A 17,501-nucleotide genomic window follows, 5' to 3' on the forward strand; every position below is an offset into this window, starting at 1 on the left:
GTCCCGCCGTTGACTCGCGGTTGATTCGTCGTCCGGATTCGGATTTGAGTGATTCCGGGTGCGTTGGATTGTAGACATCAAAAATTGCCAATAGGTCTGTTTGCGGAAAAAGTTGCTGTATTCATTGCTGCATTCATTACAACTTCAATCGTTACAATGAAATAAAAAGATAGCCTTTTTATAAGACCGGTACACAATGAAAACAAAATAGATACAACTCTTTTCAAACAAACGCAAGATCTGTTTGTCATCTCTTGCTTGCGTGGGTCTTTTGCCTGTGACGGGGATGTTGATATCCGTGGACCACCGGGGCACTCAGATCTGGTCCGATAAAATCGGGCAGAGTTTCGTCTATCCGCGGGGGGGATTTTAGAAACTCTGAACTTCGTCGACCGACGTGGGGTCTAGAAGTTATGAAGCTTATATCTCGGCTAAAGCGAGGCACCAGCTCTACTTAGTATCACCGCTAAGGGCGACACTAAGGAAAAATAAAGAAAAGGAGAATGAAGAAGGGGGGAAGGCTCCTTTGCTGCAGAAGGCTCGCTCACTCCTCGATCCGGCAGGGCTTCGCCGCTCTCTTAGAAAACCCCGACTCCTCACTCCGGCAGGGCTTCGCCGCTCCTCTCTGGAATTTCAGATCTCAAAGGCTAAGGCTCAAGATCTGAAATTCCTCTCCCAAAACCAAGCCCTAGAGAAATGAGGCCCTAGGGGCCTATTTATAGGAAAACCAAAGGGGTAGGGGGCTGGTTGAGGACACCCCTAGGGGGGTGTCTCGGCTCCAAAACCGAGACACCCCTTGGGGTGTCTCGGCCATGGCCGAGACACCCCATTCACTTCAGTCGTTTGTCGACGTCGATTAGGCTCATGTGGATTGGGTGGTGACGTTCATCGTCGCTCGTTAACACTGAACCGGTTGTGGAGAACTATAGGCAATTTTTGATGCCTACACATGTGAAATCCATATCCATAAATTTTTGGGATTTGAAACAAACACCCCCTAAGCATATCTCCGATCTACAACTTTATAGAATGTTGGTTACCTATCAGCTTGAATAATAGAATATAGGATACATTTTGAAAATAGATCCCTTTAGAAACTTAATTTCAAAAAATGATCCTTTTGAAAATATTTACCATTTTTGACCCGGTTTCAGCCACCTGACTGCTACTGGGTCGAAAATGGCAAATATTTTCAAAAAGGGGTCGATTTTTGAAATTAAGTTTCTAAATGGGTCTATTTTCAAAATTTGTCCTAGAATATGATGTCCAATCATCTATAATCTGAAGCCTTTTTTTAAACTATTGCACATTCAAAACATGAATGATAGGATGATAGAATCTATACTATTATATTGAAAACTTTGTGGGTATATCAAAAAATTTGAAGGAGAGGAGGAATGATCTTCAAATCTACTAAAGACAAGAGAGCAATTATGTCATTTCACGTGAATATTAAATCTTTTATAATTCCCTGTGTATCATCTCTTTTATGGGTCTGTGTGGTTCGTTTCCCATGTAGTGGGAAACACAATTCCATGTAAAGAAATCCAATTTTTAGGTTTTCCAAATTTTTCAAGAAATAGATTGTTTGGGTTTGGTTCACGCATTAAACATGATGAAAAATCAATGTATTTACTTTTATTGTGTTTGTTTAGTATAAAAAAAAAGGAAAAAACTTTAGTTGATTAGACATTTCTCATTTTTCTTGTTTGGTTGGTATTGAAGTGTGTAGGGGGAAAAGTGTATATGATCATTATTGTAAGTTTACCACTCACTAAAGATAAATTTATTTGTGATTGTTATGAGAGAGAAAGTTTTGATGCTGTTCATGACGTTCTCCCACTTAAATAAAGTGTTGAACTTCTCGTTAATGTTTGGCAGCTATACGATAAGCGGTTCTCTTAAAGTTTTTGTTGGGTTTGTAACCCTTTTTTACCAAGTCCGCAAATAATGGAATGAACTCATCGTCATAACAAAATAAATGTTTGCTCATTTGTGAACTGTCGGCCTGACTATCATTTTTCTTTGTGTTTTTTCTCTTCTTTTTCGGGTTTGGTGAGATTGCTTCCCCTACTTCTATGACCACCCGTTTAGGACCCGACTTAGGAGTTGAGCCATAACCACTAGTGGGAGAAAGTTGTTGTTTGCGTCAAAAGTTGGTTTTGTCATGGAATTCATTATATCTTCGATCGATTACAATAAATTCAAAAGAGATAGCCTTTTTATAAGACTCCTTTTACACAACAAAATAAAAATTACAACTTTTGAGAAACAAACGCATGATCGTTGTTTGGATCGCTGCTTGCGTGGGATCTTTGCTTGTGTCGGGAGCGCTTTGACTCGTGGACCACCAAATCACAGATTCTGATTGAATCGTGAGGGGTTTAATGATTCTTCCTTCGTTTATCGAAGTGAAAATTTGAAACGATATCTTATCAAAGTAAGATAGTCGTTCTTTTTGAAATCAAGTCAAAACTCGAATCTCAAGGAATGGCCAGAAGCTCAGGAACTCTGCTCTCTGTCTGCTCCAAAGTGCTCCAAATGACCAGCCCTCATCAAAAATGGCCTTCGGGGGGTATTTATAACCCCTAGGAACAGTTGGCGGAAAACAAGCTCACGAGACAGCATTTGCTGTCTCGGCTGCCTCACGTGCGAGACAGTAAATTCTGTCTCGCACGGCGAGACAGTAAAGACTGTCTCGCGTGGGCGAGACAGTAAAAGTCTGTCTCGCCCGCGAGACAGTAAATACTGTCTCGCGTGGGCGAGACAGTAAAAGTCTGTCTCGCCCGCGAGACAGTAAAGACTGTCTCGCGTGGGCGAGACAGTAAAAGTCTGTCCTCGCGTGCGAGACAGTAAAGACTGTCTCGCATGCGAGACAGTCTATACTTGTGTTCTTTTTTGACATTTTGGATGACTTCCTTTTGAGCTGTGTTTGGATTCCTTTCAGCATTTTTTGACGCCTACAGATACCCCCTCCAAAGTATTCCAGACTCAATCTTTTATAGAGGAGTTCTGAGATGCTTTGGATAAGATATGTCTTACTTATGATGGCTTCAACACTTGATCTCTTTGTCTCTCAGTCTATTCAGTGCTTTGTAGAATAGCTAAGATTCTTTCGGCATGGCGTTCATCGCTTGACCGTTGTCGGGATCTTGATTTGAAGCTGGAATTTGTACTTATGAATTCAACTTTTGTCATCAAATTGATACCGCATTGTTAATCACTGTATCAGTCTTCATAGGAACACAGTTTATACTCATGTATTTTTGGAGTTCTCGGGAAATAGTTTAACCTCGTATACCCGTTGGGAGGTAGCCAGGTTATTCTTAAGAATATTTTGAGTGATATTCTCCAAAAACTTCCTGTTGAGGGTAGGGAAACAGTTTAGACTCGTGTACCTATTGGAGTATTCAGGTTATTCTTAAGAATATTCTGAGTAGTATTCTCCAGAAACTTTCTGTTGAGGGTAGGGAAACAGTTTAGACTCGTGTACCTATTGGAGTATTTTGGTCTTTTTTTTAGTAGAGGTGAACCCGATGATGGAGAGGATGAATTTTATATTCTATCTCCTGATCTCTTGTTTGTTGGTAGAGATGAACCCGGAATCGGAGAGGAAGAATTTTATATTCTATCTCCTAGTCTCTTGTTTGTTGGTAGAGATGAACCCGACCCAGGAGAGGAAGAATTTTATATTCTATCTCCTGGTCTCTTGTTTGTTGGTAGAGATGAACCCGGATGATGGAGAGGAAGAATTTTATATTCTATCTCCTAGTCTCTTGTTTGTTGGTAGAGATGAACCCGATGATCGGAGAGGAATAATTTTATATTCTATCTCCTGGTGCGAAGGAAAACTCCAAGTGGGATCTCCACTTAGAGAATCTGGATTGGTTTGAATAATCTTAAATGTCACAAGGTTTGATTATTCAACTAAAAGTGGACCTCTCGTTCATGGAAGGAATCGAGAGGGGATTTTGGTTGTGGTCCTAACTGAGTAAGGTTTTGACCAAGTGGGAGTTTAGAGACGATCCTAACTGTTTAAAGGTTTGATCGTTCAATTTGTGGACCTCTCGTTCATTGAAAGAATCGAGAGGGGATTTTGGCTTTGGACCTAACCGTTTAAAGGTTTGACTAAATGGGAGTTTGAGAGGGAAGACTGATCCAACGAAGTGATCGAATCTCATCCCAACATAGGAGTATTCGGAAATCACCGTGGGGATGTAGTGTTTATCACTTTGTTTGTAATGATTGGATTATCCATAAGAAAATTATATATATAACATTCTTTTGGAAACTTTCGTTACACAAACCATCCACCCCCAGCTTTCTTCGCGAAACTGGGTCTAACATCATGCTGAGTTACATGACCGGGTTATCCTTAAGAATGTAAAAATTCTCCAGGAACTTCCCGTCAAGAGTGGGAAACAGTTTAGACTCATATACCTATTGGAGTATCGAGGAGCAGTTTATACTCGTATACTAATTGGAGTGTTGAGAAGCAGTTTATACTCGTATACTCTTCGGAGTGAGGGGAAAACAGTTTATACTCGCATGCGAGACAGTCTATACTTGTGTTCTTTTTGACATTTTGGATGACTTCCTTTTGAGCTGTGTTTGGATTCCTTTCAGCATTTTTTGACGCCTACAGTTGCAACCCACTAATATTAGGGCTATGAAATTGTGATGGCAAATTAGGAGAGCATAACATGTTTGTAAATGATCCCGGTTGGTGGTGCATCGGGAAGTAATTTGGCCGAGTCATATCAAAAATTGTGACTTTCATCAAATCAAGTTTTACAAGTTGGTGTGATATCAATAGTTGATGATAACTATTTGTTCAAGTAAGTAATAAAGCTAAAATTTTTAAAAATTGGAAGAATCATACCTGTAATTGCTGACTTTCACCAAATCGAGCAACAATCCGAAGAAATCCCCTATGAAAGGCGTTGCCTTTCTCCGAGATCCAGCAAAATTCAAAATAAATCAACAGAGATCTAAGGAAACCGAGTGATTTCCCTAGAATCAGAAGAAATCAGCAAAAATCAGGAAAAAACCACCAATTTCGTAGATCCGATGCACGAAGAGAGAAGAAATGGCGGGACTTGGCGGTAACCCTAGTCAACTGAGTGATTTTACCAAAATATTGTAGATCTGACAAAAGGACACAAGAGGAGGGTTTTCGTGGGTTTTCCGCTCGATTTTGGAGGAAATCACGACGAGCAATTTGGCTGAGGTGGAGCAGTTTTTCACTGCTGCAAACTCTAACTCTCTCTGCGAACCAAATCTACACAAAGAAATGAAGGGAAATAAAATGTCCGAGGTGGACACTGTGTCAGGAGAGGGAGAAGGGTGGGTTTCGGGCCTCATTTTTTACCAACCAAACAACCCCTATACACAATTAATTTAAAATATTTAGCAGATTCCCTCCCTAGCAAACAACACAATAAATAAAACTTTGAAACTAAACGTTCTACCAGAAGATGCAAATCTTTCAAATAAAAATATAAAATAAACTAAAAATAATACAATTACGATATTAAACCTAAGAATCTCAAAATTTCAAGGAAAATTTTGTATATAAAATACAAACTAAAGGTTTTTCCTAATCATTTTTTAGAATGGAATACAATGGTGAACAACAAATATTGAGGTTTCTTTTTAATTACTAAACAAATCTCTGAAAATTTGAACTTTCAGAAACATAAAATGATGGGCTTGAAGTATCGAATTAAAGAATATAACATTAACATTTATAATAATAGATTTAAAGATATGTAATCTAATTTATTCTAAAACTCTTTGTTATAACTATTCATTTTTTCATGTTAATGCAAAATCTCAAAAAATCTCAAATATAACGTCCAATCATCTATACACTTTATATCTCACAGCTGATACTGAATTGAAGTATGATGGTCATGACTCGATAGCATTTTAGCTTGAAAAATGATACATGCACATCCTCAGACACACCATCAACCACACCCCCTCTCTATCTACAGTGCAGGGGCCCACATTAGATTTTTTTTAAAAATCTGATGTGAGGCCCCATGCACTGTAGATAGAGAGGGGGTGTGGTTGGTAGTGTGCCTGATGGTGTGCCTGTAGCGCCTCCCTTTTAGCTTAGGAACACATATTTATGAATGAGGAAACTCTTTTACTTCTGTGGGCTTGACTTGGTGAGCAACTTTCCCTTGGTGGATGTTTGGGCTAATTCCTCTCCATAAGAATTTATTTTAGCTTGGGCCCGTGTAGTGTAGCAATTTAATGTTGCGGGCTATAAGTGGGGGCCCGGCCTCAGGGCTTTGCAATTTTTGCAAAGCCATTAGAATGCCAAACGGATTTAGGCAATGCGGTTTGAGTAACTATGTGCATAGTCTTTATTTGCAATTTGTTTCCTCATTTACCTTAAGATCTCTCTAAGTTGCAATTTTCTTTGCAATTAAATCCTTCTATTACAATGATATCGGTTGTCGAATGGTTTTGTCTACCTAGCCTTTTCCATTTTGATGATTGGGACCATCAACCAATTTTTTTTTGAGATGTCTAATCAATTTTTGTCATATTAAATGAGCATGACAATGCAACTCTTAAGAGTAAAATGATCCTTAGAACAACATTTTCATCTCAATCTTTAAGATGTTAATTAGTCCTACATTTGGTATCTCATTTTTAATCCTTCAACTGACGAATTGGCCAAAATGATCGAGGATACGTTAAATCGTTGGTTTTGCATTATACATACAGACTTATTTGTTGAATAATCAAGGATATATTAAATTATAGTTCTATGTTATAAATAATTCCGAGAGGATGCAATTTAAATGTAAAATTGCGCTATATACTTATAGTTCAAACTTGTAGATCAGATTGATCACTTTGTTACGTCACGAAGAAACAGAAAATGCCTGGTCTACACTGAGAGTCTTATTTTCTGCAAACAATGAAAGATAAAAATGATAATTCTAAATCAAATATATGATGGTCTTACTTAATTAACAGGACAAAAAAAAATACAAATAAAAAGTATAAAGGAGAGAAGATAAAAATGTATAAAAGAGAGAGGTAAAGATGAAATTAGTATATATGAGACTATCAAATACTTGAGGCTGACATAACATTTTGAAAATGAATTATTTTATACACGCACGCGGTTCACACACAGGGATCGGTTAATATATATATGTAAATAGTATGGAAGGATCTTTTGTCTCCTAATTAAAGTATAGTTGGGCTCAACCCTACATTAGATATATGGACCGCTAGTCCAACACTTATTATGATGTAACCAAGTTGTACAATTATTAGTGAAAAACCATTAATTAATTGGGTTTTGGGCCCACGCTCAACCGCCCCCCCCCCCGAAGATCTAGAGCATGGAGTGACAGTTACCAGTAAGGTCTAGGGTCGGGTGCAGCCAATATGCGCCTAGCTCTAGGAGAGCAGTTTGGAGCCTTTTTTAAGTGCTCTCTGTATGGATCAGACCACCTCGCTCGCAATGCTAGATGCAAATTGGTATTGGGTTCTGGGCACACGTTCAATCACGAGGACCCTCTGTAGAGGTAACACACATAAAACCAAACCAGCGTAAACAATAATTATCAGCGTAAATGATTTAAAAGCCAATGTAAATAAGGTGGTAAATCAATATAAACATCACAAGAATCACCAAATTAAATCATCTAGTTTGTAGTTCATCAACGAAAGCGTACGCGTATTTCTCCTTCCTTCCTATATGATTTTCTGTAGAGGGCTATGTCTGTGATTCAAGTTTTGGATGTGTGGTTTGCAAACTATACTATGATATCTGATCACTGATCGAGTAGCTGGTGCGAGTTGTCTATTTGTAAATGAAGAAATGCACAAAGAGCCATCTTTTTAGATAGTGGCGTTTTCGTACTTTCTTGATTCTTTTCAATGGAAGATATATATGGAAGTACAAAAATTATATGATTTTGATAAAAAAAATGGTTTTATTGAGACTTAGGTATCAACAATATATTAAGTTAATATTTACTACCTGATCATTTTATGAAAGTAAGAAAACGTTTGTTTCTAGACTTGTATTTTTCATCTACATCTCTCATGATTAAAGCTAGCGTCGTATATTTAGTTAATTAATCATCTGCTTAAAAAAAAATATGTTATTAGTATAATTGTAACTATCTCTTGAAAAATATTTACTACCTGATCATGTTATGAAGGTAAGAAATCAAACATTTGTTTCTAGACTTGTCCTTTTCATCTACATCTCTCGTAATTAATTAATTAAGAAGTACTTTCCTAGATGTCGGAAGTTTTCTACAGAATTTGAACTGGGAGGTCTAGTTTATGATTTGTTCCAGCATCAATTTTGAAGATAATGACTATGCTGGTTTTTGTATTGTTTGTTTTTGGTTCAATGCTTTGTTTGCACTAGAATTTTGAAGATAATGACTACAACTGAGACGTGTTATAGTCTACTTAGTTGAGTATGATTGCCTTGAGAGGACCATCTGTGTAAATTTCCCCTTGTTTGTTTTGTGAATCACTATTTGGTCTGTTTTGTAAAATCAGTCTCTTTTCGGCCTGTTGGTCAAAAAGATGTCTATTTTGCTAAATATTTAGTAAAACGGTCTGTTTTGCTAAATATTTAGCAAGATAGGTCTATTTTGCAAATTTCTTCTCAAATAAATAAAAGTACATATAATCTGTAAAATGCATGTGAAAAATGATATCCTGAAGTGGCTTTTAGTACTTTGTATATGTTTTTCAAAACATGCTGATGCCATAAGAATCAACCTCATTTTTTTTATAGAAAGCTAGTCAACCCTGTATCAATAATTTGTGTGAACTAGTTAGGTGGAAGTTATTGAGGCTGCAACTTACATTGATTATTACATAGCAGACTTTTATTGCGTTTGGCCTACATGACTAGCTCGGATTTTATTGGGTTTGGCTCATTTAAAGATCGAGTATGGGCAAAAACTTACGCTTACAACTTTCTTTATTTGGCACTCTATATATAGTGTCTTTTTGCGGTTGGAAATAAAGCATCACGGCTTTAATTGTTTCTCTTGTGGTAGGAGCAAGAATGGAAATTATATTTTAGGGTGAATTGCGAGAAATTTTTGAAGAAAAATAGGGTGCCACGTCAGTTTTTGAAGAAAACCCATTTCAGATCTGAAGTGGCTGAAATGAGTGAGAAATGAATTTAATGAGGAATAAAATATTATCCCGCTCACCTTTTCGAGACCCGAAGTGGCTAAAGTGGCTGAAATGGGTCAGATTTCTTGATTTTTGGATGTTGAAACAAACCAAAAAAATGGGAAACAATGCTACTTTACAACCAATGATTTCAAGGCGAAACAAATCAAAAAAATCAAATCTGAAAAATCCTCTGAAATGGATTTGAGCATGGTTTTGTGTTTTCTTTTTTGTTGAGGAAATGAACCAAACAGGCTCTTATATCAACCCGAATTTTTTCTGAAAGATGATATTTCTCTTTGCATTTCATAATCACTCAGATACTCTTGGGATCTTGCATCCAACACAACTCCTAGGTTTCCGGATTTCATTCAGTTTAATGTGTAGGTTTGGCCTAACAAAAATAAGAGATGTGATTCAGTTTTGCATTTGATTAAACTATTAATTTAAATACATGATCGAATATGTTAATTTTGGACTTATATATATGCCATGCATATTTGTGATCTTTTAATAGGCGTGTGACACACTGACATGCAATTTCAAATATTAAATGACAGGTAATACTCATTTTTGTCAAGATCTTCAATAAATATTCTTCACACAGTTTGTATACAAATAAGATGCGTATTCAATAATCATAACAATAATTACATCTACCATCATTTATTTGGGATCTTTGCAAGCCATGTGGAACTTTCCAAATCACTCCCAATTCTAAAGAGTCAAGAAGTTTTCATTTTGTATGGATCTCTCTAATTTTCCTTTCTCCAAAAAATAAAAAATTAAAAAAAAAAAGTTAGCGAAAGGAAGAAACAAAATGCCTATCTACTAGGGGTGTGCAATGGTCGGTTCGGTTCGGTTTTTACCATAATTTGAACAACCGAACCGCCTATAATTCAAAACCGAACCGAACGGTTGCAAGTCGATTCAGTGCGGTTCGGTTCGGTTTGTTCGGTTCTAACTTCATCAAACTTCTTATCAAACAACAAACTGTGTTAAAGAAAAAAAGATATCAACAAAGTAGGAGATTATAAAGCATTAAACATTAATATAATAATATTATTTTTAACCCATAATGATTTAGAAAATGAGTTTAGGGTTTGAGTCTTTGACTCTTTGGAGACGGGTCGGGTAGGGTTTGAGATCAGAATGGGTAGTATTACACTATATTCGGTCGGTTTGGGTCGGTTCGGGTTGAAAAGTTTTCAAACCGACCCGAACCGCCCTACTCATAAAACCGATTTTTTCAGATTGGTTCGGTCGGTTTTTTCAGTTTGGACCGAACCATGCTCAGCCCTACTGTCTCCCTCTCTGGTGCCTATATATTCCCCACCTCGTGTTACAAAAGACCAAAAAAAGCTTAAACGAGAGATTGTGTCATCTCCAATTACTGTTTCCTGCTTCTCTTTTATATTCTTCTTGCTCATGGCACCGACAACTCAAGAAGTAAAACTATGTCAATTTTTAAATTTATTTATCTTCTTAATTCCATTGCATCTAATTAATTAATTTCCAGCCATCTTGTTCTTAATTTGTTTTAGATCAAAATATCAAGAAATGGGAGCAACAATAATGCAGCAGCACTCCATGGCAATGGCAAAGCTGGGGTTACGAAATGCAACCCTAGCCTACTACCAAATAGGCTCACCATAAGAGGAGTAGTCGGGGAGTTGCTAACGCGCGCCAACCAAGAGAAGAAGTTGATCCCCCTCGCCGTCGGCGACGCCTCCTCGTACGCTTGCTTCACCACCGGGAAGAAGGCCCTCACGGAGGCGGTTGCCGCAGTTGTGTCGTCCGCCAAGCAAGACTGCTACGCCCCATCCTTTGGTCTTAGTATCGCCCGCCGGTGAGCGCTCATCTGTTTTCTGATTATTTGTGAACAAATTAAGGTACATAGACAAGGTGTTCGATCACCTGGTAACAACACTTTCATCATAGTGTAGGATTGCATGTTATGTGCTCTTAAAAAAGAAAACAGTGTGTCAAGTATCTCTGCCATTGCACCAAAACTCCTGAAGTTCCGTTCAACGGTTTGAGCCAAGTGCGTCGAAGGTCCCTGGCACTGATTAGTCATGTATCAGAGGTCTTTTTGCCACCATATCAAAAAATCTGAAGGGGTTTGGGTAGGCTTGCGGGTTAAATTTTTTTTTTTTTTACTTTTTACATAGAGTCAGGGTACGACTAGGTCGTAACTATCAATAGTTTACAACAAGGCAACCAAGTTTTTTTGCTCAGTTTTTGCCCTAGTTTAATATCAAGTCTTATATATATATACCACATATTATTTATATTTTATCATTAGTTTTTCGTAATTATAGCCCTCAACTTTATAATAAAGTTGTATATGATTTAACTTGACTGTATTCAAAACAATTATAACCAAATAGCTAGCAAACAGCTGTACTTGCTTATGAGAATTCTAATTCTTGTATAAGCTATGCCTTTCTATATGTAACAATGTATTTTAAAGTTTTTCTTCTTAATATTAGGCGGCTCATTAAAAGTTTAAATCTTTCACTGAAGAAAAGATATGATGCGTTTGTGTTATGTGGTTTTGTCTACGTTTTGTATGTTATTGACTTCTTAATTTTCTTTTGGTTTCATATAGTTGCTTAGTAGTCGTTTATTATTATTTGCATGGAACTTCTAGATCGCTGCATGCCCTCATCTAAACCACACAGGCTAACGCACATAATTTTCCTTTAATGTGTATACAAGGAAGCTTGAAGTGGTCTGCTTGATAGTTTTATATACTTTTTGTCGATTATCATTTTTCATTATTACGGCTTATGTATGAATTAGTTTTTGCTTGTTTCCTAATAAAATTTTCCAAATTGCCTTGTTTTTTTGTTTAAAAATTAGAGCGATGTACATAATATTAAAATAAAAAGTTGATTGTAAGCATTTAAACATGTAGGGCCTAGTTGGGAAAAACGTTCACATGTTTTGTGTACCGTCATCACATGAAGGGATCAGTTCCATAATAAAGCAACCATATATAGTTATCTACATCAGTTGATAACTTGATAAGCTTATCCTGCCATAAGAGCTTATCAACTTGATAGGCGCATTTATTACATGTCTTTTTTACATGATGCTGTCAGTACGTACGTATGATTTCATTCTTATTAAGACTAGTCTACACTTAAAAAATCAATACAACATCATGTTACAGAAATATACGAAGAGTAAGGGATCCAAATCCATAGGACAGGAGAGGGGACAAGTGAGGTGTTTCCTTCTCATTGCTCCATGCACTGTTCATGAACACTGCATGGAGCAATGGAGAGGTGACACCTCGCGTGTCCCCTCCCCTGTCCCATGAGAGTATAACCAAACATTATAACCAAACATTCTATGCCGAAAAGTTCACCTAAAAGGAATATTCCCTCCAAATCAAGTGCTCCCGTGCCAGCAAACCGTGGGCAATAATTTGAAGCGAATTGTAATTGGGGGGCCTGATAGCAATTTCCTTGATTTGAGATGCTAATTTCGAACAATCAAGGATCCAAAATGACTTGCATCAAAAGAATCCTTGAGGATACTGTGGTTGTTGAGGTGTCTATTCGAAATCATTTATTTATAGAGATCTGGCATAAAAAAAAAAAGAGATTGGGACCCACCTTTCACAATAGGTCCACACAATTAGGAGCATATTGAGCCCCAAGGGGGCAAGTGACGCACTTGGACGAATGACGTTTTGGTTTTAGTTCTGTAGGATCTATTTTTTTAATAACCACATAATGAGGCTCATTAATTGCTGCCTCTCATTGCTACTCAACCGCCAACTAATCAATTTAAAATAATACCAGGGGCACACCCACAACCATATTCCTAACCATACACTCACATTCTCTATAGTGCTAGTGGGCCATGCATGATATTTTTTCAAAAATATCATGCATGACCCACTAGCACTATAGAGAGTGTGGGGGTTATAGCTGAGAGTGTGGTTGAGGGTGTGTCCATAGCGTGACTCATCAATTTATAGGAGTACGGACCCTACCGGAATGCCCCCATCCCCAATCATGGGGGGCATTTTAGTAATTATCATGAAACACGTGTGGTGCAGATATCCTCGCATCGTAGTCTTCTCCTGTTCTTATTATAGGAACTCTACTCCCATAGTGTACTGCTTCCGTCAGTCCACGTCTCAACTTCAAAGCGTATCAGCTGCCCTTGCCATATGATAGATAGCTTATAAGTTGATAATTGCCCAAAAAACTAAATTGAAAATCGTTTTAAGGGTTAGTTGCGAACCCCCTTTTACTATTGGCATATCGCCTTGTTGCATATAGACCCCCCGTAGTTTTATTTGTACAAATAGACCCTCCTGAGTGATATTTTTTTGTGACTCTTAAAATCGTCAAAAAGGTTTTGAGGAGGCGCATCGACCCCTTATAGTTGTGGTGATGATATAAGCTTTGCTACAGGGACCCAAAATATGAGACCAATAAAGGGGACAAGTGAGCTGTCCCCCGCCTATTAGATAATGAGTTGGCTATCATTTGGGTCCTTAAAGAATTTTTCTAAGGATATACCTCCAATTGCTTTTTTTTTTGCTCATAAAAGAGTTGAAAAAGTTTACTAAAAGGATGTATTCGCAGCAATTGAGTCAATACTACAAGGGGGTCTATGCGTACATATGCAGCTGCAGTGGGTCTATTGACAACTGGGGGATGCGGAGGGGCTCTGTTTGCAATTAAACCTTGTTTTAAACATACTAGTTAACGGTGGCGTGAACATTATATATGTGATAAAATAAAAATAGAAACTGTAAATTGAATTCTAATTTGAACCATGAGTCTAAATATATTTTCACCAGTGCGGTGGCGGAGCACCTGTCGACGGGGGCCCTGATCAGCCTCCAAGAGCGCGACGTGTTCATGACGTCCGGCGCGAATCAGGCGCTTCAGGTGAGCATGACGGTGCTGGCGACGCCCGGGGAGGGTGCAACGTCCTGCTGCCGCGCCCGGGGTTCCCTCTGTACGAGTCTGCGTGCGACCTGCTCCGGATCGAGCCCAGGTACTACGACCTGCAGCCGGTGAGGTCGTGGGAGGTCGACCTGGACCAGGTTCGGGCTCTGGTTGATTGTAACACGGTTGGGCTCGTGGTCATTAACCCAAACAATCCGTGTGGGGCCGTTTATTCTGCAAATCATCTCCATCAGGTAATTAAATTTTTTTCCCTTTAATTTATTGTTTTTATCGGATAAATTAAATAGTCTTATCATGAACTATGTTTTTTCTTAGAAATTTATGTTACTTTTAACTTTTGCATATTTTCTGGATATCCCTTATGCTATCAGCAGTTTGTAAAATTTGAACTAATTGTCAATTTTAACTGGTTAAACGACATTAAGTTGATACTAATGTTTGAAGGACAAGAATGTCCAAACCTTGATTATATATGAAGAAGCATGATGTAAGTACTAGATGCTGTCAAACCTTAATTTATTTGTAAAAAGAGTTGGGTTAAATTAGTAACCGACTAGTTTTAATCCCGTATGATGCACGGGACTTGATATTAAATTGTTTCTAAACCCACAAAGACAAATTAATCGTAAATTTTAAAAAAGTTGAAATGTTGACAGCTCGAGTGATTTCCCTGCTTAAATTAGTACTGGCTTTTCAGTAACTATTTACCCTCAATACCATATCATTGTGATTTAATATCATAATATGATTTAAAAAATGCATATAATTCAGTGTTTTCATTGAATATTTATCTTAATTTTATTGCAGATTGCTGAAACAGCTGGATCCCTGAACATTCCGATCATTGCCGACGAAGTTTATGCCCACATGGCTTTCGGTGGCAGCAAATTTTTTCCTATGATATCGTTCGCTCACTTGGCTCCGATCCTTAACGTTGGCTCTCTCTCAAAGCGTTGGATGGTTCCTGGCTGGCGCCTTGGATGGGTAGCCATTTGTGATCCTCGTGGGTCCCTTGCACAAGTAAGGAACAAAATTTCGTAAAATACAGTCAAGAGTTTAGATTGCTTAATTATTCAGAAACTCTTTTTAGTTGCTTTGGATCAAAGATATTGAATAGAATCATGAAACAATTGGAGTGTATGTTTGGCTCTCTCTCTTAATGATATGTTTCGATGTTTTGATGCTTCAAAAGTTCGATGTACAAATTTGACACAACCTAATACTTCTTGTACTTTTATAGGTTAGAAACGCGATTGAAATGCTCATGAACGTAAGCTCAGGTCCAGCTTCAGTAATTCAGGTTCGAGTAGATCTTTTTTTTTCAATTGACAGGAAAAATAATAATTTACTGGTTCTTATTCCGATTAAATCCTGCAACAGGCGGCAGTTCCTAAGATTTTATCAAATGCCCATGAAGAGTTCCACGAGAATGTGCTTAGAACACTTGAATCCTCAGCAGATACTCTCTATGAGAGAATTAATCAGATAAAAGCATTGAAATGTCAGTCAAGGCCTCAAGGCTCCATGTTCATGATGGTAATATATAATATTTGATGTATATTAGTAAGTTATATATATGGTTGATTTAGATGTAAAACTTTGTTCAAATTTGTGGCAGGTGGAGGTAGATACAAGTTGTCTTCTTGGTATCAGAAATGATATGGAGTTTGCTGAGGAGTTGATGAAAGAAGAGTCTGTTTTGGTTCTACCAGGTTCGAATTATAATCTGAAGCTGAATGTTCCTTATACATATGTATACTCCTCCCTTAATCTCCAATATATTGATTCAGTATCTTTCATAAGGGTAAATTACAAACACACCTCATGAACTATTGGAAACTATTGGGGAAGTAGTCACTTTTTATTCCTAGACTTCGTTCATGGGGTTTTATTCATCGGGACAAGTCGGGGTCAAGTGGGACAATTGTTCCATTGGGCCAATTTAACCCCTTAGAACAATTTGAGTGGGATAAAGTAGGATAATGGACAATAGGCGATGTATTTCCCAACCATGATAAGAGAATTATGGCTCTTTCTGTATACATTGATGCCAGATGACACTACATGATGTATGTGCATATAAAGATGTAGATAATTCTGTACCTTTTTCGCATCAAGTGATCAAAATACTAATGCGAAGCTTAGAAGTAAAAAGTGGCACGTCCCCTAAGTAACAGCGTTGTCTATACAATTAATCGGTTCTAGATGACTGAATTATCCTTATTATTTTCCTTTACTTGGCACAACAGTAGGGCATTATTTTTTGTGATTTTGGTCTTATTTCAAATACCTTAAAAGATTTCAAGAGATTCTGTAAATCATTAATGATTCGGTTTCATGTTCTTTTCTCGCTGTTAGATTCTTTTTCATAATAGAAACTTGGGGGGTCATGGTCATGGATTGTTCTTAACGATTAATGCAAATTCTCCCAGAAAACTTCACAGTTTCTATGATTCTAATTAATTTAAACTCTTTTGTTTTTCCTAGGTACTGTAATTGGCCTGAAGAATTGGGTCAGGCTATTCTTCGGAGCTCCGGGTTCTCTCTTAGCAGAGGCTTGTGATAGGATCAAGTCATTTTGTGACAGGAGGTATTCAACAAAAAATTAATATCTAAAATTAGCTTAAGACTAATAATTCACATATTATTATAATTCCGCCAGTGTGTTGGCTCCTGAATAAATGAAGATTGTATATGAACCCTTTCGTTGTTAGGGCTCTGCCCCTCGCCTAATCCTTCATCGTATTATCATGTAATAGTCTTTATTCATCTCTGGTTAATGTGAGTATAGAAGTTTCGTGAGCTTAAACCGAGTTTTTATCTCCATAGCAAGCATTTGGATGTCCTTATGTATATAAGATAAACACAAAACTTGCTATTGGATTGCCGTTTAGCTTATGCAAAAGTGTTAGGGTTGAACACACAACTCGTGCCCTTTCGGATCTTGTGTCGAAAGTAAGCAAGCAGGAAATCACAATGAATAAAAGAAAAACTTACAAGAAAGAATAGTCAAACAGAGAAGACCAAATTTAACAAGGTTCGGCAAACGTGCTTACGTCCTCGTGAGTCACACGAAAAAACTTTGATTAATTGAAGAAGATTACAATGCTCGCGATATGCCTCTCTCTAAGATCTTTGATCTCAAAGTGCCATCAAAATCTTCTTTTTTCGTGTTCTACAAACCCTAAAATGTTTAGGAAATATCTATGAACTCAGCCCAAAAAAATAGTTTCCTTAACAAATTAGAAATCTGGAAATCCCATCGTCGGTCGACCGGTGCATTGGCGTTGGTCGACCGGCCAGAACCCTGTTTTCTACAGGGTTTTTGGTGCACCTTTCAGTCGACCAGTGCTCTTGCGTTGGTCGACCGGCCAGAAC

General features: G+C 37.6%; 1 protein-coding gene across 1 annotated transcript; it reads left to right on the forward strand.

Moving 5' to 3' along the window:
- Positions 10,559-16,920, forward strand: LOC109829667 (probable aminotransferase TAT2). Its single transcript, XM_020396715.1, is given in 9 exon segments — positions 10,559-10,632; positions 10,728-11,032; positions 14,012-14,123; positions 14,126-14,356; positions 14,931-15,143; positions 15,364-15,423; positions 15,504-15,659; positions 15,742-15,835; positions 16,611-16,920. Coding segments are annotated over 9 exon segments (1,314 nt in total). The 5' UTR covers positions 10,559-10,611; the 3' UTR covers positions 16,733-16,920.

Source organism: Asparagus officinalis, chromosome 2, assembly GCF_001876935.1.
Source record: "Asparagus officinalis chromosome 2, Aspof.V1, whole genome shotgun sequence".
In the NCBI taxonomy this organism is placed as follows: domain Eukaryota; kingdom Viridiplantae; phylum Streptophyta; class Magnoliopsida; order Asparagales; family Asparagaceae; genus Asparagus; species Asparagus officinalis.